This window comes from Myxocyprinus asiaticus, chromosome 36 (assembly GCF_019703515.2).
Source record: "Myxocyprinus asiaticus isolate MX2 ecotype Aquarium Trade chromosome 36, UBuf_Myxa_2, whole genome shotgun sequence".
NCBI classification, from domain to species: Eukaryota; Metazoa; Chordata; class Actinopteri; order Cypriniformes; family Catostomidae; genus Myxocyprinus; species Myxocyprinus asiaticus.
This window is the reverse complement of record NC_059379.1, coordinates 21,121,814-21,147,136: the sequence shown is the minus strand read 5'-3', so window position 1 is coordinate 21,147,136 and position 25,323 is coordinate 21,121,814. Positions and strand designations below refer to the sequence as shown.

Sequence of the window (25,323 nt, the reverse complement as noted above, 5' to 3'; positions counted from 1 at the left end):
AGCATTTGTGGCATAATATTGATTACCACAAAAAGATTATTTTGACTTGCCCCTGGTTTTCTTTAAAAAAAATAAATAAATAAATAAATAAATAAATAAAAATCGATGTTACAGTGAGGCACTTACAATGGAAGTCACACTAAATCATGTTTACACGCATATTGTGCATGTCTTGTGGCTATACTTTTGAAAAAATGAGTATTTTAACCTTCAAAAATTGGCCCACATTCACTTCCATTGTAAGTGTCTCACTGTAACCCAGATTTTTGCTTTTTTTTTTAAGAAAAGGAGGGACGAGTGTAAATAAATGTTTGTGGTAATCAACATTATGCCACAAATGCTGTCGATTGAGTTTAACTTGTATTGAACCCGGAATATTTCTTTAATGACAACAGAATTCTGTAAAAATAGGACAGCAATGAGAACCTTTTTTTATTATCATTTTTATAGAGATTTTATCATTTCTGACACCACTGACTTCTGTTAAATTTATTCCTTTTGTATGGGATTTTATATGTCTGCTTGTTATAAAAATAAAATTAAAAAATTAAAAAAAAGGATTTCATGCACCAGCACACAATAACAGTGGAAGCTTTGTATCATGTTCCCAAAGTTTAAAAGCTTTCGTTAAAAAAAAAAAAAAAAAAGCAATTACAATTACTACTGAAGAAATTAATTGTAATTTTGAAACATATGTATAAAATCATGACCATTCACGTGAGATAAGGACACCAGTCATATCAATAACCTTGTAAAAGCTGCTTAAATCTACATGGAGAGGGTCTCTCGTGATGCTGCCATGTTAGGAATACGAAACCGCTCTGATATTTGACACTTGGATTAACATGGCTTGCTGTGAATGCTGAGTTACTACAATGGCATCTGTATTTTTTTTATTTTTTTTTATGATACTCCATCCACGCCACTAGGTGTCAGTGTAAGTCCAAGAAGACACAAACAGCACTGAGTTACACCTTACACAGAATCAGAATGAGCTTTATTGCCAAGTATGCTTACACATACAAGGAATTTGTCTTGGTGACAGGAGCTTCCAGTACACAAACAATACAAAACAGCAACAAGGCAGAGATAATAATAAAACAATAATTAAAAATTGAATAAAAATAAATAAAAATAAAAATTGAATAGAAAATAAAGTATATATAGAATACACAATAAGACAATATATATACAGTTGTGCTCAAAAGTTTGCATACCTTTGGAGAATTGGTAATATATGTACCATTTTTAAAGAAAACATGAGTGAGCAGGCAAAACACATTTCTTTTATTTCTTATGGGATTACATATTCAACTGTAGGTTATAACAGAATGGCACAATCATAAAACAAAACATGGCAATAAAGAAAAAAATGAAATGACTCCAGTTCAAAAGTCTGCATACCCTTAGTTCTTAATACTGTGTATTGCCCCCTTTAGCATCAATGACAGCGTGCAGTCTTTTGTAATAGTTGTCTATGAGGCCCCAAATTCTTGGAGGTGGTATAGCTGCCCATTCGTCTTGGCAAAATGCCTCCAGGTCATGTAAGTCTTTGTTCGTCTTGCATGAACCGCACATTTGAGATCTCCCCAGAGTGGCTCGATGATTTTAAGGTCAGGAGACTGTGATGGCCACTCCAGAACCTTCACCTTTTTCTGCTGTAACCACTGGAGGGTCAACTTGGCCTTGTGCTTAGGGTCACCGTCATGCTGGAAAGTCCAAGAGGGTCCCATGTGCAGCTTTCATGCAGAAGAATGCAAATTGTCTGCCAGTCTTTTCTGATAACATGCTGCATTCATCTTGCCATCAATTTTCACAAGATTCCCCGTGCCTTTAGAGCTCACACATCCCCAAAACATCAGTGAGCCACCACCATGCTTCACAGTGGGGATGGTATTCTTTTCACTATAGGCCTTGTTGACCCCTCTCCAAACATAGCGCTTATGGTTGTGACCATAAAGCTCTATTTTGGTCTCGTCACTCCAAATTACAGTGTACCAGAAGCTGTGAGGCATGTCAAGATGTTGTTGGGCATATTGTAACCAGGCTTTTTTGTGGCATTGGCACAGTAAAGGCTTCTTTCTGGCAACTCGACCATGCAGCTCATTTTTGTTCAAGTATTGTCGTATTGTGCTCCTTGAAACAACCACACCGTATTTTTCCAGAGCAGCCTGTATTTCTCCTGAGGTTACCTATGGGTTTTAATTTGTATCCTGAACAGTTCTTCTGGCAGTTATGGCTGAAATCTTTCTTGGTCTACCTGACCGTGGCTTGGTATCAATATCGATAAAGTTCCATTACCTTGTTACGCAGGTCTTTTGACAGTTCTTTTCTGCTCGCCATGGCTCAGTATCTAGCCTGCTCAGTGCATCCACGTGTGAGTTAACAAACTCATTGATTGTTTATACACAGGTACTAATTGCAATTTAAAAAGCCACAGGTGTGGGAAATTAACCTTTAATTGCCATTTAAACCTGTGTGTGTCACCTCGTATGTCTGTAACAAGGCCAAACATTCAAGGGTATTTAAACTTTTGATCAGTGCCATTTGGGTGATTTCTGTTATCATTATGATTTAAAAAGAAGCCAAACAACTATGTGATAATAAATGGCTTCATATGATCACTATCCTTAAATAAAAGACAGTTTTTTGCATGATCAGTCATATTTTCAAAATCAATGCCAAAATTTCACAATTTCTGCCAGGGTATGCAAACTTTTGAGCACAACTGTATATACAGGGTTAGGGAGTAACGGAATACATGTAACGGGATTACGTATTTAAAATACAAAATATAAGTAACTGTATTCCACTACAGTTACAGTTTAAATCATTGGTAATTAGAATACAGTTACATTCAAAAAGTATTTTGATTACTGAAGAGATGTCTTTGCATTTTATTGTCATTTGTTTCATTTAATATTTAGTCCTTTCAGATGGAAAACATTTATACATATAAATGATGCGATCCAAAGTGCATTTGAACAGCGGTGAAACACTTTCTTATGATGTGTTACATTCATACGAGCAGACAGCTTTACGCTAAGCTAAAATGCTATTTCTAGCCATTTTACATGCACATGTTACCAGGCACGATCATATTTTTTTATCAAGAAAATTCACGTTAGATCATAATTTATTTTTTTCTAGTAAGACCTTTGATATTAGGGCAAAAATCATATTCTTGATAATAATTTTTGTTTTCCTCTAAAAATATCTAAAAATCCTTAAAACAAGATCAATTTGATTTATCTTGTTTTAGAAACAACACTGCATAAGATATTTAGGTTTTTCAGAGAATGTATTTTTATCATGTATTTTGTCTTAATGTACTGGCAGTTTTTATAGTCAAAACAAGTGAAAAAATCTACCAGTGCTGAAGAAGTAATCCAGTGTATTTAGAATACGTTCCTGACCTTGAGTAATCTAACTAAATCCATTACAAATTACATTTTACAGCATGGATTCTGTAGTGGAATACATTTCAAATGTAACCCTCCCAACCCTGTATATATATACATATATATATATATATATATATATATATATATATATATATATATATATACAGGTGCATCTCAATAAATTAGAATGTTGTGGAAAAGTTCATTTATTTCAGTAATTCAACTCAAATTGTGAAACTTGTGTATTAAATAAATTCAATGCACACAGACTGAAGTAGTTTAAGTCTTTGGTTCTTTTAATTGTGATGATTTTGGCTCACATTTAACAAAAACCCACCAATTCACCATCTCAAAAAATTAGAATACATCATAAGACCAATAAAAAAAAACATTTTTAGTGAATTGTTGGCCTTCTGGAAATTATGTTCATTTACTGTATATGTACTCAATACTTGGTAGGGGCTCCTTTTGCTTTAATTACTGCCTCAATTCGGCGTGGCATGGAGGTGATCAGTTTGTGGCACTGCTGAGGTGGTATGGAAGCCCAGGTTTCTTTGACAGTGGCCTTCAGCTCATCTGCATATTTTGGTCTCTTGTTTCTCATTTTCCTCTTGACAATACCCCATAGATTCTCTATGGGGTTCAGGTTTGGTGAGTTTGCTGGCCAGTCAAGCACACCAACACCATGGTCATTTAACCAACTTTTGGTGCTTTTGGCAGTGTGGGCAGGTGCCAAATCCTGCTGGAAAATGAAATCAGCATCTTTAAAAAGCTGGTCAGCAGAAGGAAGCATGAAGTGCTCCAAAATTTCTTGGTAAACGGGTGCAGTGACTTTGGTTTTCAAAAAACACAATGGACCAACACCAGCAGATGACATTGCACCCCAAATCATCACAGACTGTGGAAACTTAACACTGGACTTCAAGCAACTTGGGCTATGAGCTTCTCCACCCTTCCTCCAGACTCTAGGACCTTGGTTTCCAAATGAAATACAAAACTTGCTCTCATCTGAAAAGAGGACTTTGGAACACTGGGCAACAGTCCAGTTCTTCTTCTCCTTAGCCCAGGTAAGACGCCTCTGACGTTGTCTGTGGTTCAGGAGTGGCTTAACAAGAGGAATACGACAACTGTAGCCAAATTCCTTGACATGTCTGTGTGTGGTGGCTCTTGATGCCTTGACCCCAGCCTCAGTCCATTCCTTGTGAAGTTCACCCAAATTCTTGAATCAATTTTGCTTGACAATCCTCATAAGGCTGCGGTTCTCTCGGTTGGTTTTGCATCTTTTTCTTCCACACTTTTTCCTTCCACTCAACTTTCTGTTAACATGCTTGGATACAGCACTCTGTGAACAGCCAGCTTCTTTGGCAATGAATGTTTGTGGCTTACCCTCCTTGTGAAGGGTGTCAATGATTGTCTTCTGGACAACTGTCAGATCAACAGTCTTCCCCATGATTGTGTAGCCTAGTGAACCAAACTGAGAGACCATTTTGAAGGCTCAGGAAACCTTTGCAGGTATTTTGAGTTGATTAGCTGATTGGCATGTCACCATATTCTAATTTTTTGAGATAGTGAATTGGTGGGTTTTTGTTAAATGTGAGCCAAAATCATCACAATTAAAAGAACCAAAGACTTAAACTACTTCAGTCTGTGTGCATTTAATTTATTTAATACACAAGTTTCACAATTTGAGTTGAATTACTGAAATAAATGAACTTTTCCACAACATTCTAATTTATTGAGATGCACCTGTATATATATATATATATACATATATACACACATACATACACATACATACACATACACATACATAGTGCAAATCTAAATACAAATATGTTATGTACAGTACAAGGGAATGTAATGGCAGAAGAGGTTGGTTGTGTTGGATAAATATAAAAAGACTAGACTGTGAATTGCACATAATTATTGCTCAACGGGGCAGTTTTAACTGTTCATGAGATGGATAGCCTGAGGGAAAAAACTGTTCCTGTGCCTGACGGTTCTGGTGATCAGAGCTCTGAAGCGTCGGCCGGAAGGCAACAGTTCAGAAAGGTAGTGGGCAGGGTGAGTGGGGTCCAGAGTGATTTTTCCAGCCTTTTTCCTCACTCTTGAAGTGTATAGTTCTTGAAGGGAGGGCAGGGGGCAATCAGTAATCCTCTCAGCAGTCCAAACTGTCCTTTGTATTCTTCTGATATCCGATTTCATATCTGAACCAAGTTACTGAAGTGCAGAGGACAGACTCAATGACTGCTGAGTAGAATTGTATCAGCAGCGCCTGTGGTAGGTTGAACTTCCTCAACTGGTGAAGGAAGTACAACCTCTGCTGGGCCTTTTTCACAATGGAGTCAATGTGGGTCTCCCACTTCAGGTCCTGTGAGATGGCAGTGCCCAGGAACCTGAATGACTCCACTGCTGCCACAGTGCTGTTTAGAATGGTGAGGGGGGTCAGTGTTGGGGGGTTCCTCCTAAAATCCACAGTCATCTCCGCCATTTTGAGCATGTTCAGCTCAAGGTTGTTTTGACTGCACCAGACAGCCAGCTGTTTAACCTCCCTTCTGTATGCAGACTCATCATCATCTCGGATGAGGCCGATGACAGTGGTGTCGTCTGCAAACTTCAGGAGCTTGACAGAGGGGTCCTTGGCAATGCAGTCAGTGGTGTAGAGGGAGAAGAGTATTGAGTACACCTTTATAGAATAACAACGAAAATGTGTTGTGTTCATCTTCACAAAGTGAATCGCATCATGGGTTATTTATGTCTTGTTTACTTTGCACTTCATATGCACATTCAAACATTTGAACACCATGTTTATGCTCAGGTAAACCAATCTGGAAACACCATAGCATCCTAAAACAGTAGAGAGGTGAAATCCTTGCATTAAGGATGTTCTATGAAAAACAAGAGTCATAAATAACCTAAAAGCTACTACACTGACATTTAAATTGCTTTATATGAAAAATGGCAATACCAAGGTTTGTTCTTGTAGTCTGCTTGTTTTGCTGTAGTTCTGCAACATCTCACTATGGCTTGACCATTCCATCCTACATGTTGCATAATAGCTGTCAAACTAAGGCTCCAACAAATACTGTAAGGGCACTAACTGGCTTTTAATGGACGTTATCTAGTCTCGGGGCCAAAGATGTTCCTTCACTGTGAAATTTCAGCTCTGCTACACAAGCTCTCTCATTTTGCCCTGTAGGAACTGAAACATGAGCCATGTGTCTGAATGATGTGGGTGTGCCTTCACTGATGATTAATCTGTAGCAAGCGCACACAACTTCAAAGCATTGTGGTGTTGCTCTTACAATGCTCTTGGCGGGTAGCTACTACATTTTAAAAGCTGTTAAATTATGTCTTGGAGCACAAAACATGCAACTTTGATATTCTTTAACAATGCAACCCTAAGGCCTTGAGATTTATGTTTCCTAACATGGTGTGAATGATTCCTCCTGCAAGATCCATGCCTGTTGAAAGCAGGTTATCTTTAAAGACAAGCGTATGTTTAGTCTCCTATAGAATCTCAGCAGCACTGTGTCTTTCTGTCACCTGGGGGCAAAATGCTTGTGACATTAATTAACTTTTAAATGACGACTTTGTGAAGAATAAATCAGTGACTGCAGTTTAGATCAAATTTCAATTATGACAGTTAGAAAAAGTCCTATAAATCCAAGAACTATATTGCATCCTTTCTCCTCAAATGGCTTTGCCTTCTAATCTTTGATGCCTTCACATTTAATTACTTTCATTTATTTATACTTTTAACAGATGCAGCATTGTGGTTTCTTATGACTTAATTCTGCCATCAATGTGAAGTCAGTAAGATCAAACGTTGGTTTCGCTGTCCTTTTCTGCATATCGCTGCCCCTTTCCGTTTTGTGGCCCGTTCTGCATAACGCGGCGGCTCATTTCAGTTTATCGCCGCCCATTTCGCGGCCGGCCCGGTTCTCCCGATGGCCAGTCCGCCTCTGATCGGCCCCAGAGTGCGTCGGCCCACCGGGAAAATGCCAGGTATGCCAGATTACCAACCCAGCCCTGTTCATAAAGGTATATAAAACTCCACTTCTGAAACTGTAGTGAATTATGATAACACGCATGACAATTCATTATGTCACATGCATGTCATTTGCTTTGTATGGTTATGTATTCAGCCACAAATATTTGGAGTTAAGCAATGTTAAGTACAGTGCGTGTAAATGCGAACTGCTCCATGGGAATCAATCAAACTAAACTTAGAGCACAACTTGAGACGGTCTGAAATAATTTGCAGCGTTCTCATGGACGACACTGTTCTTGCAGTTGCAAACTATTTTCAGATGACTGAAACAGCAGAAACAGTGAGCACTCTGCATGCGCGTGTTTCACGAGAAGAGCTGCGCTTTGGGGCGGTAGAGCGCCTGTGAATACACAAAGAATCAGACACACGCATCAACAGCTTTATTTTTTCGTCTGTTCTTCAGCATATAATCAAGTGTGTTTCTTCAAACACGCGTCGTTGTGTCTGACAGCATTTCTTGTCACGTCACCCGCCATAGAAATAACATATCCACATGCTAATTTTACACTGAACAAAAGGAAAAACACGGAATTTATTCATTTCATTAACCAGAGGTTACATCACAAATACACACACAATTAGCTGAAGAGAATCAAGCAATAATATTTGCAAGAAAAAGACAGAACCGCTCGCTCTTTGGCTGGAGCTTTGACCTCAATACACCATCTGAAACCGAACATAAACTCCAAGGAAATGAAACCTGCTTAAAATTAATATTAGTTCAATGGGACGGAAACAATGCAACAGCTATTACATCTCATATGTGTCCTTGGACCTGCCCATGTTGTCATTATTTCTGTGAGAGAAACTTTACTGTGGGAATGTGTGGCCATGGAACTTGTGTCACCCTCAGACATGAGTGGCGGTGGCTGATACACATGACTCTGACAGCGCTGAATGTCCCAGGTAATTAAAAGAAATTCAACTGATGATGCAAGCTATAACACCACAGATTTAAATATTTATCTGTTCTGCTTTTGCTAATAAAATAATAGTATGAATACATCTTACCCAAGTTACAGGCTAAATCTACGCTAAAAAAAAAAAAAAAAAAAAAAATGGCTTTTTATTTGTTTTGCTGCAAATCAACCCGTGGGCCGGAGATGACTCCTTGGCGGGCCGAATCCGGACCGCGGGCCGTATGTTTGACACCCCAAGTTATTTCATTTTTAAGTGCATTTATAATTTCTACTGTTCATCTTAGAGAGAACAACAGCTTTTTAACTAGAATTTGGAACATTCCCTAGCTGCATGTCTCAAATGCTTTAAGCAAATCCTCTATACTCCCCTTTAAAATATAGTTACTGATTACTCTTTTCCCAAATAAATGTATCTTTAAATATGTTGGGGCTTTAAGGACCACAGCAGTCACATATCATAAAGTAATGTAATTCTGCATTACACTATGAATGCTCAAGCCCAATCATATCATACAATTTTGTTTGATAATGTATAATTCATATATGTGTTGATAGAACTGCGAGTAACCAGAAGATGTCAGTATCAACACAATGTTGATGTCTTCTGTCCTGCTAGCAATGATAAATGATCCTCTATACTCACAATGGTACTTTATACTACTGTATATAGAAAGCAGGTTTTATTTCTAAATCTCGCCAGATACAATGAGCAACTTGCTACTAGTCCCTCTAAAGTGATTAATCATATTCTGTAGCATTTATGTTTATGTCTTTGAGGATACTAACATGGAACGTTCTCAGAACTTTGGCTAATGTTCTCTCAAATGTTTCTCAAAGTTATGAACAAATGTCCTTGCAATGTAAATAAAACGTTATTATAACGTTTTCTTTCATCGATAAACATTTTCAAAACGTTGGAATGAAAACATTATTCCTACACTCTTAGTGAAACGTCCTTTAAATGTTACTACATTGTAAAAAATTTGAGTGTGTTCCCACAATTTTCAAATGTTTTTCAGAATGTTCCAATAGAGAAAAACATTCTTAAAACATTTGAAAAACTGGATGTTTTAATCATTCCCAGAACTTTCAAATAACATTTTCACAACCTAATGGTAACATAAGGAAAAACATAAAATTGTTAGCTGTGGAAAACATACCATGCATGACACTAAGATTTTCTTCCTCTGTCACTGGCTGCAAAGATATTGCCCCTGTATATCTTAAATTAACTTATTGCAGTTTACTGTAGAATTAACAGCATATGAACATTTACTTTAAATAGTGATAATCGACATGTGCTTTGATTAGTTTAAACAACATATGAATATGAAGAAAACTTTTTTTTTAATCCTTTGCATCTATCAGCTGTTAAAGTGATTTATTAAAGCTGAAAGGACAGGAATATCGTAATCTGAGGTTCATTTGAATTGATTGTTGAACATAGACAAAACGTATATAGCCAAATGTCATATTCAAAGTGTCTATAGCATTTGAAGAGTGACATTATTTCCACTACCTGTTTTTCTTTTTTTTTTAAAATATATATCCATCCATTTAGAACTCTCTCACATCTCTTAGCTTGAGGCCTAGGGTTGGATTGTTGTACTCTAAAAATAAATATGGTCTTCATGTCCTCCGTCTGATTTGATATTAGTTTAAGAATGCGTGCCAGACAATGTGCTTTGCTCTACGTACAAGGACAACAGTAACCTGAAATATGTAATATGCTTTTGTAATGTTTTCACTTTCAAGCTTCAATAACCCTGAGTCAAAAATAATTTCAATCCAGAGAGAGGAGGAAGAGAGGGTGTGTGACCCAAGCTGGTCTAATGATAGCCACACTGGAAAAAGCTAAAGTACTGACACTCCATTATTGTACTATAGAGGAAGCTGAGGATTAGAACACCAAAGAATTTCAATAAAAGAAGTGTCTGTTGTGGGGCTGAGGGTCCTGGGGGGCTGTGGAGCTTTAGGCATTGTCCTGGAGGGTGATTGAGAGTGAGAGGAGGGGAGTGGAGATGCATTGTGCTTGGATGGAGCCTTTCTAAAGGTGGTTATTAGGAGAGAAATAGCGTGGGGGTGGCTGTTGACTCTTCATCTTGTGTGAACAAAGTATCTGGCATATGGCACTCTCTCTCTCACACTCTCTCCGGGCTTTCACTTTACGACGGCCATGAATACTGGGGTGAGCCCACGGACAGCCCTGCCAAGCCTAGACCTGCGCGAAAGCTCATTGTCCGGCTTAAGTGAGGTTTAATTAAGCAAGCTCTGTGTCCAGAGAGATGAGAGGCGCTTTAAAGAGCCTGGGTCCTGTGGAGATGCTGAGCTCACCAGTAGCAAGGATGATGCGTAGTATTGGGCTATTGAAGGGGAAAGTGTTTGCTGCTCTAATGAAAAAGGTTTGTTTGGGGGGAGATGAGCGGGGAGGGCTCAAGAAGTGTCTGGGCTTTGTCCTCAGCTTACAAAGTAGGGACAAAAGCAGTGATATTATACAAATGCACCCATTTCCAGGACATGATTCTGCGACGGGGGCCCGGAGGCGGGTCAGACTGCTCGCTCTCAGCCGCCTGTAAATCACACTATTAACAGCACTGGCACCCAACAAAATGATTTTTCCTCCACTTAATATAGGAAACACAAAGATACAAGCATTGCAGTTCAATCCTTAGAGCAGGGGCTTTGGGGTAAAGAAAATTTGGGGGATGTGGGCTCTGGGTATTAAGCGGATTTTCTCTGCAACTGTAAGAACAAGCTAATTCCTCAGACCTCCTTTATCTCTAACATGGTAATAACAAACAATGAAATTCTGAGGAAAAAGGGCCAAAGGAAGCGGAGGGGAGAGGGACAGACACAAAAGAAGGAGAGATGGAGAAAATGAAAGAGAGGAAAGACGTGCGTGAGGAGAGGGTGGGCTTGGGTGTGTTAAGAAACTTTTTCGCTCTAGTGTTATGTGTGAACGCTCTACTAATCCAGGTTTTATTGGTTGCCTGTGTCCATCCACACTGTCCGGATTGAGTGTGTGAGAGAGGATAGTGGGGGTCTGCTAAGAGAGAGGAAAGCCTGAGAAAGAGCCGGACCTGGTTACGGCCGTTTTCGTGTCGCCTTAGAAACCGACACCACAGGGGTCCCCTGTGTATGTCTCTGCATTCTCTGTGCATGCTGCTACCAAACACACACAGATTAATGCACACATACACAAGTTAATGCTGTTATGTATATGATATATTGCCGAGTAGTCCTATTTTAACTGATCGGCTTGTATTATCTTTCAAGAGGTTTGCAGGTGCATCAAAACCTTGAGTTATCTTCCATCCATTCATCTAAATATTAAAGGCATAATTCACCTAGATTCTGTCAAAATTTACAGTAATCACCATAAAGTTGTTCCAAACCAGCAGAGTTGATTTATTCTGTGGAACACAAAACCAGCAGAGTGTTAGGGACTGACAGCCTCAGTCACCCTTCCCTGGAACATTTTGTCTTTTGTGTTCCACAGTAGAACAAAACTCCCTATCCCTTTTACATTAATAAACCTCATACAAAAACAGGAACAACAGAAAGCCAAAAGGGTATCTTTCCCAAATTATAGGGACTACTTTGAGGGTGTGTAGGATGATGTATTAGCCTGGCCCTAATAAAAAGCAGGAGTGTCCACAAACATGACTTAATGAGGGAGGATGAGAGACTCCTGTCCCAGAGGTCAAAGCTCCAGGCCAGTCTCTTTATTCCCATTGATCTGCTAGTGCACTTCATTTCCATGCTCTAGGGCCCACTTCAGTAAATTCATTAAGTGCGATTGACACGAGTATCAAGACTTCCTCGGTATTACAATGGCACTTCTGCACTTCAGCACAATGGCTATGCGAGGAGAAAAAGGCCTTGTTTGTGCTGTAGCTATGTCAAGCATCTCTATGGCTTTTGTCCTAGTTTCACACTGTCGCAAAGCATGCCGGGGCTTGAATCCTTGAGTTTCTCATTTCCAGCCAGTCCATCATGTCACAGCCTTATGGCCTTGACCTGGGAAATGTGGTTGCAATGTTGTTGAGATGCTGACCGCAGACCATTCCTTGCCTCCACTCGTAAATTACGTTCCGATCACGTTTTCCCAGCCAATCCTGGCGAGCAGATCTGCATCTGTCACTCTTCAAGAATGCAGAGTCCAATCAAACCGCTGATCTCGGCACAATGCAGCTGATGGAAAGCAGATCTGTATTCCTGATGTCAGGAGCACTGTACTCTGTACTCTGTAACCTGCACACTAATAAACAGGTTCACTGGTAGCACAGCTAATTAGATCAATTCGAAGTTGACCTATTATAAGGATGTATCAGCTTCTTACATACAAATGTTATGAACACAGAAAAAGAGTTTATTAGGCTAACAAATGTTTGTTCTTAAAACGTATTCCAAACATTACATTGTGGTTCTGGCTACGTGAAAAGTCCAGTTTCTTTTAATGTTATTTAATTCCTAAAATATGAAAATGTAATTTGCAAACTTCGTCAGTTTTCTCTCTCAGTTTTTTCTCCTAAATTGCTAAATGTATGAACTTTTATTGATTACTACTAACATCATAAGGATGTTCCATTAATGCTATTTTAACAATGTTTGTTTCTAACCAAAGTTGTTGGAATGTTCCCTGTTAGGTGGAATAGAACGATAAAGAAGAACTTTGTGGATGTCAGAATTACCTTCCATGCCTAGAAGCCCAGCCACAGCCAGCTTTTGCTCTAGTCCTTTTGATGTGGGGGAAACAAGGCAAAATTCTGGGGGCAATGGAAATATGACCTCTAGACGGCGGTCATAGCTGTCTCTGTCTCTCCCTTACTGAGGTGGATTCACACAACTCATCTCCCTAATCTTGTTGTATGAGAGAGAGAAAAATACATAGATAGAGCAAAAGTGAGAAGCTTCATTGATTACTAGAATGGGAGAATAGAGTTTATTCAATCAAGCTTTATTCAAGTTTATTCAAGTAATGGACAATACCAACCAGTTCCAACTCTAAATTCTAATTGGATGAGCCTCGTATAATTAACTACTTAAATTAATATTCTATGTCCAATACAAGATAACCTCAGTCAACAACATTGGTGGCATAATATTGATTACCACATAAAATTATTTTGACTCGTCCCTCCTGTTCTTGAACAAATGCAAAAATCGAGGTTACAGTGAGGCACCTACAATGGAAGTGAATGGGGCCAATGTTTGGAGGGTTTAAAGGCAGCAATGTGAAGATTAATAATTTTATAAAAGCACTTACATGAATTCTTCTGTAAAACTTGTGCATTATTTGAGCTGTAAAGTCATAATGTTTTACGGTTGTTTTAGGGTTTACAGCATTATGTTGTCATGGCGACAAAGTTGTAAAACTGGATATAAATTTACACAGAAAAGGTAAGCAATTTTATCACACTAAACTCATGTTAACATGCACATTTTTTATGTCTTGTGCAGTGGCCAAAAAATGACTTCTGGGTGGGCCACAATAAAAATGGGTGGTGACATTTTTTGCAGCTCACTAATTGCAGTATGTGTATCATGAAAAGTGTTATACAAATAAAACCAACTTGACCTGATTTCCATTAAGTTACTTTTGTTCCTTATTAGTTTCTCTGTGCCTTTGATGGGAGACCTCTTGTTTCGTGCACATCATGACAATGTTCAGTGCTAATTTGTCTAATTCTGTTGTCCATTCGTCTTTTCTAATAAAAAATAATAATAATAACTCAAAATTATTGTTTGCTTCGCCATGCTGGCACTGTCCACACATTTACAGACTGATTTAACAGCTTAGATGATACTTCTAGAGAAGTTGACTGACAGTCAGTTAGATCACATTGCCATTCATTTATTCATTTATTTTATTTTCTGTTTCACAAATTTGTTACGATTTGTTTGAAAACAGATTTTCAGATATCAAAACTATGCTTTTTTTAAAATTTTTTTTTTTTACCATGTTATAAATATTTATTTGAAGTCAGAGAATAATCTTTAATATTTTGTGGCTGCCCACTGGTCTTGTGGCAATACTTTTGAAACAGTGTGCATTCACTTCCATTGTAAGTGCCACACTGTAACCCAGACTTTTGCTTTTTTTATTTTAAGAAAAGGAGGGACAAATCGAAATAAATTTCTGTGGGAATAAACATTATGCCACAAATTCTGTCAACTGAGCCGAACCCGGAATATTCCTTTAATATAACCATTTATTATTAAATGTAACTGTTTATTGAACATTGGTGTTGTAAAACCCCCTTTCCTGTGCTAAAATCGCTGCACTTAAAAGGAACAGTTCACCCAATAATTAAAATTCAGCCATCATTTACTCGCCCTCATGTCATTCCAAACCCAAATGACATTGTTTCTTCTGTGTAACACAAAAGGAAATCATTAATAAATGTTCCACTGGCTGAATTAAAAATATGGCAGTACATATTGACTAAGTGACCAGAGATGATGACTTACTCACAATGCTATATCATCTAATTGCTTTTCTAAATCATGCTTAAAATTAAGTAATACATTTATTTATACAGTAATTAAATGCAATTTTCCCCATAGGTCACCATCAGTCTTTGTACCTGAAACTGGTCAGTTCACCTTCATCCAGGCGATTAAGGTAAATCAAAGACAGAGGCTATATTTAGGTATAATGCATTGTCATCTTTTAGTGCTGTCTCTTTCTCAGCGCTGTCTGCCCTCAGCCCATCCAAATGATAATAGTGTTTATGTAAAATGTGCTGCCTTTGGACCACTGGGCCACAGAACATTGCAGGCCTGGCCCAGCCTCACCACCTTTTATGGCTTTTTTATTGTGTTCCCTTTGTGTTCCATCAACACAAGGGGAGGAAGCTGCCATCAAAATTCTCCAAGACTTCTCAATGTGTGTGTGTGTGTGTGTTAGTGTAAGCATTGCATGCACATGTATCCGGAACAATTAGTTCAGGCACACAGTACTTAAAAATGAAGCGAGCCCCCGTCCGCTCTCCGACGCCATCTCTGGAACGGGCTACACCGGGCGAGCAGCAGGTCCGATTCACCACAGAGTCTGCCACAGCTGGGCTTCCTTGACATTAATACAGACAATATAGATCTTAATAAGACAAATCTACCTCTGTGAAACTCCAATATTGACACCCTTTCATTCTTATTCCCTCCCTCCTCTCTCTCTCCCTCTGTCTCTTTCTTTCTTTGCTACATTACCAGGGGGTGGTGCATGATTGACAGATGGGCAGGAATAATAATTTTTTTTTTGTTTTTTTTTTTTTTTTTTTTTTGCATAACCTAAGGCCATGCTCTATGATTGGCTTGCCAGCTGACATCGCCAAACCTCGCTTGTCATTTTTTTTCTCTCTCTCTCTCTCTCTCTCTCTCTCTCTCTCTCTCTCTCTCTCTAATATTGGCCCTGATGATCCAAAGGGGGAAAAAGTGGGGAGAGAAAAAGATATGTACCTTAGGGAAGAACCTCAGTGAGAGGGAGGGAATCAGAGGACGGGTAGGAGTGTGTGTGAGTGTGTGAAAGAGACACTTACTCTCCTAACTACTGGGAGACAGACACACTTTCTTTACCAAACTACAAGAAGCGGAGAACACAGGAGAATTTTGTGCTTACCTACATTTCACCCCAAAATTATAATTACTTTTTCTTAAGACTTGCCTGGTGGGACTTAATTTTCAGCCCCTCTATAGGAATTCTATGATCTGATCAATAGACATTTCCAGCCACACAAGACATACCTCATGGATTTGTACCTGGTTGGATATCTCATGTGCATGTGGTTGTCCTGCTCTCGGGTGCTTGGAGGCTATCCCATCTGGTGGTGAGTAGCAACAATCCCCACTTTCTGCATCACTTTCTCCAATAGCACTGGGGAGAACGGTGGTCAGTGATCATTTTTCAGAGGGCAGTAAATACAGAACACTTTCAGTTGACTGCGTGGAAAAAAGCTTCTCTGCTCAATCCAAAGAATCTTAACCTCAGCCAGTGGAGGGACGGAAAAGGCTAGCTTGTCTTTTCCTCGCTGTCGAATTCCGCCCGGCTCCTTTGATTCGAAAGAGACACAAACGCTGTTTTTAAAGCGGTGTTCTGTAGGAGATGCAGAGTGTTTGACAGGGATAAGTTTAGGTTAAGGTGTCAGCAAGCGAGCTGCTGGATGGGGTATATTGCTGTCTTCGCTACTAGCCTCAGCACTCCAGCCGTGTTTGGAGTGTTAATTGGGGCATTAGTGTTGTTGCACCTTGGCTTGGGTCTTAATGAATTCATTGGGGTTTAACACTAGCATCATTACACTATAAACCTAAAAATTGCATAGAACATTTATTTTTCTCTAACGTCTTTTGTGCAGTTGTGTACGACAGTCTAGTTGTGTATGAGATGGAAATAAGCTGAAATAAAATCATAATTATATTAATCTGTGTTCAAAGAAATTCTCCAAATAGCCAAGTTTATACCAAATGACGGCTAGTTTATTTTGCTGTGTAAAGAGTATTCTGAAATGGTCTGCATAAATATACCACACATGATTTAATACTGTTACTTTCTTGTTTGTTCATTTGAAATCAAAGCATTTATATCACAAAACTGAGAATAAAGTGTTGTTTTAATTTTATTAAAAACATAATTCTTTATTCATTTTCTCTTGACAGGTTGAGTGTAGTAATTCAATTTAAAATTAATAATAATAATAAGAATAAGAATAATAATAATAATAAGAAGAAGAAGAAGAAGAAGAAGAAGAAGAAAGTTATCAACTATTTTAAACCTAGAGAATATCATTGTGGGCTTTTTAATTAGTATTGCCAAAAATGTTTTTCTATTGTTATTCATTTAAATTAGTCAGATTTGATGTTGTGCTAGTACTGTTAAAACACTTATGTTCGGAAGGTTTCGCTACAGATTCTGAAGGATCATATTTACCTCAGAATGGTGCTGATATGTCATAGTTCCACTAATTACCCCATCCACAATATGCCACTGACCTCACAGGGTTCTCTTGTAACATGAGGATTTTTGCAAAAATATTTGTGTAGGCGTACGACAAAAGCCCCCCTGGCTCATGATACAATACTTGTCAGAACTAATGTGCTTTAGTAGTCCCAGTTAGCATGTGGTCCCCGCTACACTCTTGTTCCAAACCACCAGCATCTTCTGGTTTCGTTTATGGAGCGAGCGCTGCCAAACATGCAGTCACACACATACATTTACACATACAAAGGCCACGGGACTAAATCATTAATATTTGCATGGCTTTACACCCACAGTGTGACATTCGGTGCCACAAGACAGCACTGACAAAGAGCAGAGGAGTCTGTGTCATATTGACCTGCAGCTGTTCTCTCTAAAGATGGTTTTTATGACAATGGTGTAAGATTCACCCAGTGACAATGCATGATCTCTTTGATTTGGTAACAAATTTGAAGTGGAAGGAGAGATAGCAAGAGAGAGAGAGAGAGAGAGAGAGATGAAAAAACATACACAGCTTCAGATAAATGGGCAGACACTCAGGGCTGAGAGACATAGGTGTCATCCCAGCTCTTGACTTCCACCTTAGGAAGTGAAGTATAATTGTTTAATTATAATGTAATTGTTACATTAAGAATCTATTTCTACTTCTACTAGTTTTGCTCGTGCAACCTAATGTATTGAGGTTGATTCAGTGATGATGCTAAAAAAATATTTCTGACTTTAATCAAGATAGTTATATTAGATGTTACCACATGAAGCACATTTTTAGGTTAGCATTTTCTTTTTTCAGTGTATAATGTGCAAGGAGCATTAGCAAACCTGTGTTTTTTAACAGCACTGAAAGGGATTAATAGAAAATAGTGTGTACCCTGTAAAACTGTAAAATTGTTTTTACATTAAGGAACTATTTCTACCTGATCTGACCCTTAGGAATTACTTTTGTTGGTGTAACCTAATGTTGTCAGATTGTTTCAGTGACATTCACTAATATTTTTGACCTTGGGGGGGGGGGCGGATGGGGGACAGTATATTTAGATGTTACCACATTTTTACCTGACACATTATTTCTACAGTGTATGTAGCAGGTGAAAATATCTCTACTGCAGTTTAAAAAAATTGTGTCTTTCTAACACTCGTTCGGTATCTTACTGAGGGGAATGCCCCAGGCGTGACTGATTGTGGAAGCAACAGTGACACAACGTCTGTCAAGATTGACAGACCAATCGCTGCAGCTTTTAAGGAGTCCCATCACCCTATATAAACCACAGCTACCTGTTGCTACCTCATTCTCGCTCTCTTCCCTGTGGAAGATTTTTGGAAGCAGCCCTCTTCAGATGCACTAGGATTTATTGTTCAACGATTTGACGACGAAGCCTCTGGTAACATCCAAACGCAATATATCTTTTTTATGCGAGCTTGTGGAGTGGCAGTTATTTGTATATAGCGGAGTGAACTAACACGTCACAATGAGTTTATCTCTGCTATCTCAGCGTTTTTCAGTGTTTTTCCAACTTTTTGTGGCACTCACTATGCTTCAAACAGAAGGAAAATAAGACTATTTTCTAAGACTATAAGTTATTTGTGGCTCGTTTTATTTTCTGTGCAAGTTTTCACGTTGTGGTGGACTTACCTCAGAAGTATGGCAACCAAAGAGCTGGAGAGTTCAGGTGGGAAAGGCCGCCCTCCCCGCTTAAGTGCATGCAGCGCGTGGATCTCCGCAAAAGATTCTCATCCGCATTGCATCTCGTGCCTGGGGGCTAAATATGCTCAGGCCGAGATGTCCAGCCCAGAGGGTTGCCCCCATTGTTCATCCTTCTCGACGAAGGTTCGGGAAAGAAGGTTGAGGGTCGCAGTCGTGGGCAAAAAGGACCCGTGTCTCTCTTCTCAGCCCAGAGAAGAGTCAGTGGAGCGTCCACAGGCCCCGTCATGGGGCGAAATTATGGACAGTGTGTCTCCAGTCCTTCCCCCTCTGTTCAAGGACACATTGGCAGGAGAGGAAGATGACGATGGGGATGAAGTTTTGTCTGACATCCTCGAGGAGGACAAGGATGGTGAAGAAGGTGCCATTTTGCCCATGGATCAGTCCCGGCCACCAAGCACACAAGAGGAGTGCTTTCCATATCTGGTTCAGTCCAAGATGGATTTGTTTGCGGTCTGTCGCAGGGCCACGGCTAAGCTCTCGATCAACTGTCCATCACAGCCAGAGGGTACGGGAGCTGATAGGGACTTTTACAGTGGCAAGAGGCTCCCATCCCACCTCCCTCCAGTGAAGCAGTTCCTCCCAGCCGTCCCGGCCTGTGTGGTGGAAATGAGGCGATATTGGGATAAGCCTTTTTCTCACCAAGTGCTGGTCAAAGGGTTCTTGAGGCTCAATATCCAGGGAATGGGGGACATGGGGATGACCGACCCCACGTTTTGCACCATCTCAGTGGCAAGAGTAGAGAGAGATACGAACACATTATTGACTCATTTGGAGAGCTTGGGATTCAGAATAAACCAAGCAAAGAGCTGTCTTATTCCTTCACAAGAGATCATTTATCTGGGGCTCAGGCTGAACTCCATTCAGCTTTGAGCATTCCTTTTGGTTTCACACCTGCGTCTCCCATTTTCAGTGGTGGATCTCAGGACGTGTCTCCAGCTGTTGGGATTGATGGCTTTAAAAGTGGCCGTGATTCCCCTGGGCTTGTTGCGAATGAGGGCATTTCAGAACTGGACAGCACCACTGTGCTCGGGCCGTCAGCGCTGTCTTAGTCGCAGAGTAATCATCTCATCAGAATGCATGAACGCTCTCTGTCATTGGAGAGCCACATCTTTTCTCAGGACATGGTGCCCATTGGGTCCAATTTTAATGAGAAAAGTGGTGATGATGGATGCTTCTCTCACAGGCTGGGCCACTGTGAGGGCAGAACAGTGAGAGGTGTTTGGACACCCACACAGAGGGAAAGCACATACATTTTCTGGTGTTGCAGACAATGTTTCTAGCTCATAGACATTTTGTGTTTTTTCTCAGGAATCACAATTTTGATCAGGACAGACAACACAATGGTGATAGCCTATATATAAATCAGCAAGGGGGAGTTTGCTCACACCAGCTTCACAGCTTGGCAGAGAAACTGATTGTGTGGAGTAATACAAACCTGTTGTCACTGCGAGCAACGCATGTTCTGGGCGTAATGAACAGGAGAGCGGATTTGCTGTTCATAGGGCTTCACCCTCAAGTGACGGGCCTCATCTGGCAGAGATTTGGACAGGCAGCCGTAGATCTCTTCACATCGCGATAAGATCCACAATGACCTCTGTTCTTCTCCCTGGTGGGCGACGATGTACCGTTGGGTGTGGATGCGCTAGCCCACCCGTGGTCTCACTCATTACTGTTTGCATTTCCCCCACTGAGTCTGATCGGTCCGGCACTACGGAGAGTGAGGGAGTTCTGTCATTCTCTATTTTAATAGCTCTGAACTGGCCAGGGAGGCTGTGGATGGCAGAGTAATATCAGCTGTTTTACGACCACCACTGCACATAGATCTTCTCTCTCAAGCACACGGGGAAATCTAACTTCCCTCTCCTCAGAAATTGGCTCTCTGGGCCTGGCCTGTGAGAGGCTGAATTTAAACCGCATCGGTTTGCCCCAGAGAGTGATTGAAATGATTCAGAGTGCAAGGGTAGTCTCGACGTGTTCCTTATATGATCTCAACTGGAGAGTATTTGAACGATGGTATATGGACAGACATGTCGTTCCATACTTGTGTTCGGTGACAGATGTATTGTGCTTTCTTCAAGACCTTTTAGATAAGGGTAGAGCCTTTTCTACAGTCAAAGTCTATTTGGCCACTATATCAGCATGTCATGTGGACATCGACTCTGGCACTATGAGCCAGCACCCACTGATTTGTCATTTTTTGAGAGGCGCTTTTAGGTTACACCCGGTCTCTAGAATGGTTGTGTCGACGTAGGATCTGTTTGTGGTCCTGAATGCGCTGTCTCAGCCCCCGTTTGAACCGTTAGAAGAGTATTACGTTAAAGCTGCTCTCTTTAAAGACAGCTTTGTTACTTGCTCTCATGACTGCTAAATGAGTAAGTGAATTGCATGCTTTATCAGTTCATTCCTCGTGTATGTGGTTTGCTCAGGGAGGTCAAAAAGTAACCCTTAGACCAAACCCAGCATTTGTGCCGAAGGTGAGTGACTCCTCGAGCACGTGCCAGTCGGTAGACTTGTTGGCTTTTCACCCGCCGCATTTTTCCTCCGCAGAGGAGGAGGGGCTGCATTGTTTGTGCAAAAGACGAGAGCCCGAAGGGAGAGTAGTCAGCTCTTTAATTCGTGGTCTGACTCTCTTAAGGGTAAACCTATTTCTCACCAGCGCCTCCCTCATAGGGTGGTGGATGCGATTGTGCTGTGCTATAATAGCTTTAATCGTCAAACTCCAGAGGGATTACGGTCTCACTCCACTAGGGGTATGGCCACATCTTGGGCGCTGTTCAAGGGCATTTCACTTCAAGAGATTTGTGCTGCGACGAGTTGGTCATCTCCCCACACATTTCTTAGGTTTTACAGACTGGATTCTTACAGAGCCTTCAGAGGCACACTGTCCTTAAGGTGGGAATGCAGCATACTGTACAATAAGCACACACATATATACAGTAGGCTAAATATTGGCAGATCCAAATTCTTATGCTTCTGATTTAATTTATTTTATAACAAAGAAAATTATTCAGTTCAATTGTTAGGTTCTGTGTTTTCTCTGCTTGTGGCATCTGCTTCAGCCAGCATATCTGCAATTCGGGAGCTGTCTATATCCCTTAGTGAGATACCAAACAAGTGTTAGAAAGAGAACTTTAGGTTACTTGCGTAACCCTGGTTCTCTGATAACATGAAGTGAGGTATCTCACATCATCGCCCTCCTTGCAGTTCGCACGGAGAAGAGATATGCGGAGAATGAGGCAGCAACAGGTAGCTGTGGTTTATATTAGGGAAGTGGGACTCCATAAAAGCTGCAGCGATTGGTCTGTCTGTCTTGACAGACGTTGTGTCATTGGTGCTTCCACAATCGGTCATGCCTTGGGCATTCCCCTTAGTGAGATACTTCACTTTATGTTATCACATGAGAACAGGGGTTATGCAAGTAACCAAAGAGTTTTGCTATATAACCTAAAAAAATTTGCTTCATGTGGTAACATCTAAATTAACTGGGTTTATTCAAGTAAATCATCCTGACAAATTTGAATACACCAACGAAGGTCATTTTTATGGGTTTGATTAAGTAGTAACAGATCATTGCAATTGAAAGTTACCATTTTTTCCAGTAAGAGAACTGTAAATAAAAGCTAAACTAGACTGAAATGGACACATATTTACATTTAAGTAGCTCTAACAGTGGTTTGACCTGGAGGAGTGCTTAGTTCAAATTTTAAGAATCATTTGGTTTAAAATGTCCATTTCAACAATTTTATTAATAAAAAATAAATTGTGCTTTCTCCTCTACATTCAAAATTGGTCAATGTATTGATCCTACCACTGTGTGTAGCCATACATTTATATGGCAGTTATTCCTAACAAGATTGATATATTTTCTGTTTTCAGTTGCACACCTTACAAGGTATAATATTGTGTGTCTGAGAGTTGTGCACCCTGTTTTCAGCAGGATTTGTAATGCAATATATCTCTTATATTTAAAATGTAATGCTTCTTGTTGAATCCTCCCCTTTAAATATCCTCAGATCTGAATGGACGATGAGCAGAGTTGCAATAATCAGACCAATTTCTTTCCTAATCTTTTTCAGCAGCTTACCAGGCCACTAAAATCTGACTTTATCCTCTCAAGATTAAGTCATTAAGCTTAATCCTAAATAGGGGGTGCTACTGAAACCGATCAGCCTGTCTAGCTTTTTAAAATTTCATGTGCATTACAGATGATAGGTGCGCTCAGACACAATCAGCAGCCACTCCAAAATACCAGACAGAAAGGAACAAGGTATTTGTGGCTTCTTCCCACAACAACACCGCAAAGCCACCACCCATTCAGATCCAGCTGGCTGTTTGCACTAACGTTCATTTGCTATCTGTCAGGACTTCAGCTCAGTTACAACACAGCAGTTCAGAAGAGGGCTGACCCCAAATGACCATGTCATGGCTTGACCTGGAAACAGTGGTTATTATCTGTAACCTTACTGAAGTATCCAACAAAGTCTCATGACCAAATGACGCTGGGGGCACTTTATCCCTTTACCACTAAAATGTCACCCATGGTCCGTATATATTAAATGTCACTCTGATGTCGTACGTATATTAAATGTTACTCTGGTGCCTTATTTAACTCATTTTGGAGCAGTCCATTTTACCCAATGCTAAATTTAAATATTAAATGAGTTGAAAGTTCTGTCATCAGTTACTCATTGCTTTATTTATTGCTTATTTGCTCATTGTTTTATTGCCGTGGGACATTAGTTGCAGCTCAAAAATAAAAGTACAATAAAAATCATCATGAAAACATAACATGCTATTTGTGCGCTGTACTCCAGATTATCTGGTGCAGTGGGATCGCTGTGTGTGTAGAACAGATCCAACTATAAGTCTTTCAGCAACAATCAGAGTTCCCATTCACAGTAACAGTCAGATCCTGATCCACGCTAAATTAAACATTTGAAATTTCCGCCTCAACACACTAACGACAGCTTGTCAAATTCCATTGGCTCTTGTGTGTCATGGGACATTTGAAATTGCCCTCAATAAGCATTACAACAGCTTTGACGTCAGGGATGTCAAATACCATTGGCTCTTGCATTTCATGTGACCAACGGCGAAATTCTAATGCTGACTAAATGTTCTAATGTTGAATGAAATGCGACTGCCTTCACGGAGAGGAAGCTTTTCAATTATTATAACCTTCTGCTTTACTCTGGAGCTATCATATGGGTTCAGACATTAAATGCAGTCCTTTTGGAATACTTTTATGGTGCTTTTTATATATATATATATATATATATATATATATATATATATATATATATATAAATTATTGTGACTGTACTTGTATGTGCTTGTATGTCTTTCATATTGTATGTTGGTTATATTGTTGCTATGTTATTGGTTAGGTTTAGACATAGGGTTAGTTGTTCAAAAATATGTATATTATAGTGTGATGTAAATAATATTATTGTGACTACATTAACTAGCCTGTTACATGTTTATATTGTTTATAAGTGGTTAGGTTTAGGAATGGGGTTGGGTCGGGGATCTAAAATATCAATATGATATTATAATGTAACTCAACTCATATTTATAAGTATAATGAAACATATTATGTCACAAGATAAATCCGAAGATTGCAGAGCATGTGACAGAATGTCCGAACTGAGGTGAAATGGCATGACAATGAGATTTTGATGGTGCAGGGGAAAAGTCGCTATGGTGACGTTTTCATCAAGAGACTGCCCTTGAAGTACCAATCTCAACTGCAGAAGTAGACTGCTAATACAGCTCAACACCATATACACTTTTACAGGAATAATTCACACAAAAATGAAGTTCTATCATCATTATATGATTTTCTTTCTTCTGTGGAACACAAAATGAGTTACAGCAGAATTTTCAAGCTGCTATTTTAAATGCAATGGAAGTGAATGGTGACCAAAGCTGTCAAGAATTTCAAGGCAAGATTTTCCATGAATAATGACTTAAATTTCAGTCTGTTCAACACACAAAGCTATTATATTGTTTCAAAAGATTTGGAATATAGTACACAAGTCATATGGATACTTTTATTATGCGTGTATGGTCCTGTATTTTGTCCTTTTTGGAGATTTGCAGTCCCTGGTCACCATCCACTTTCATTATATGGAAGAGAACAGCACTGATATTCTGATATTCTCCTTTGGTGTTCCATGAAATAAATAAAGTCACTGGGGTTTGGAACAACATGAGGGTGAGTAATGATGACTGCAATTTCATTTTTTGTGTTAACTATCCCTTTAAAT

General features: G+C 39.6%; 1 protein-coding gene across 1 annotated transcript in view; it reads left to right on the top strand.

The window, feature by feature from the left end:
• The first annotated feature begins 15,977 nt into the window (after positions 1-15,977).
• LOC127427492 (proto-oncogene Wnt-3-like) overlaps positions 15,978-25,323 on the top strand; it is a 36,818-nt gene continuing 27,472 nt past the window's right edge. The window contains exon 1 of the mRNA XM_051675141.1: positions 15,978-16,207. Within this exon, the coding sequence (XP_051531101.1) occupies positions 16,128-16,207 (80 nt within the window). The 5' untranslated portion in view covers positions 15,978-16,127. The remainder of the gene's footprint in view (positions 16,208-25,323) is intronic.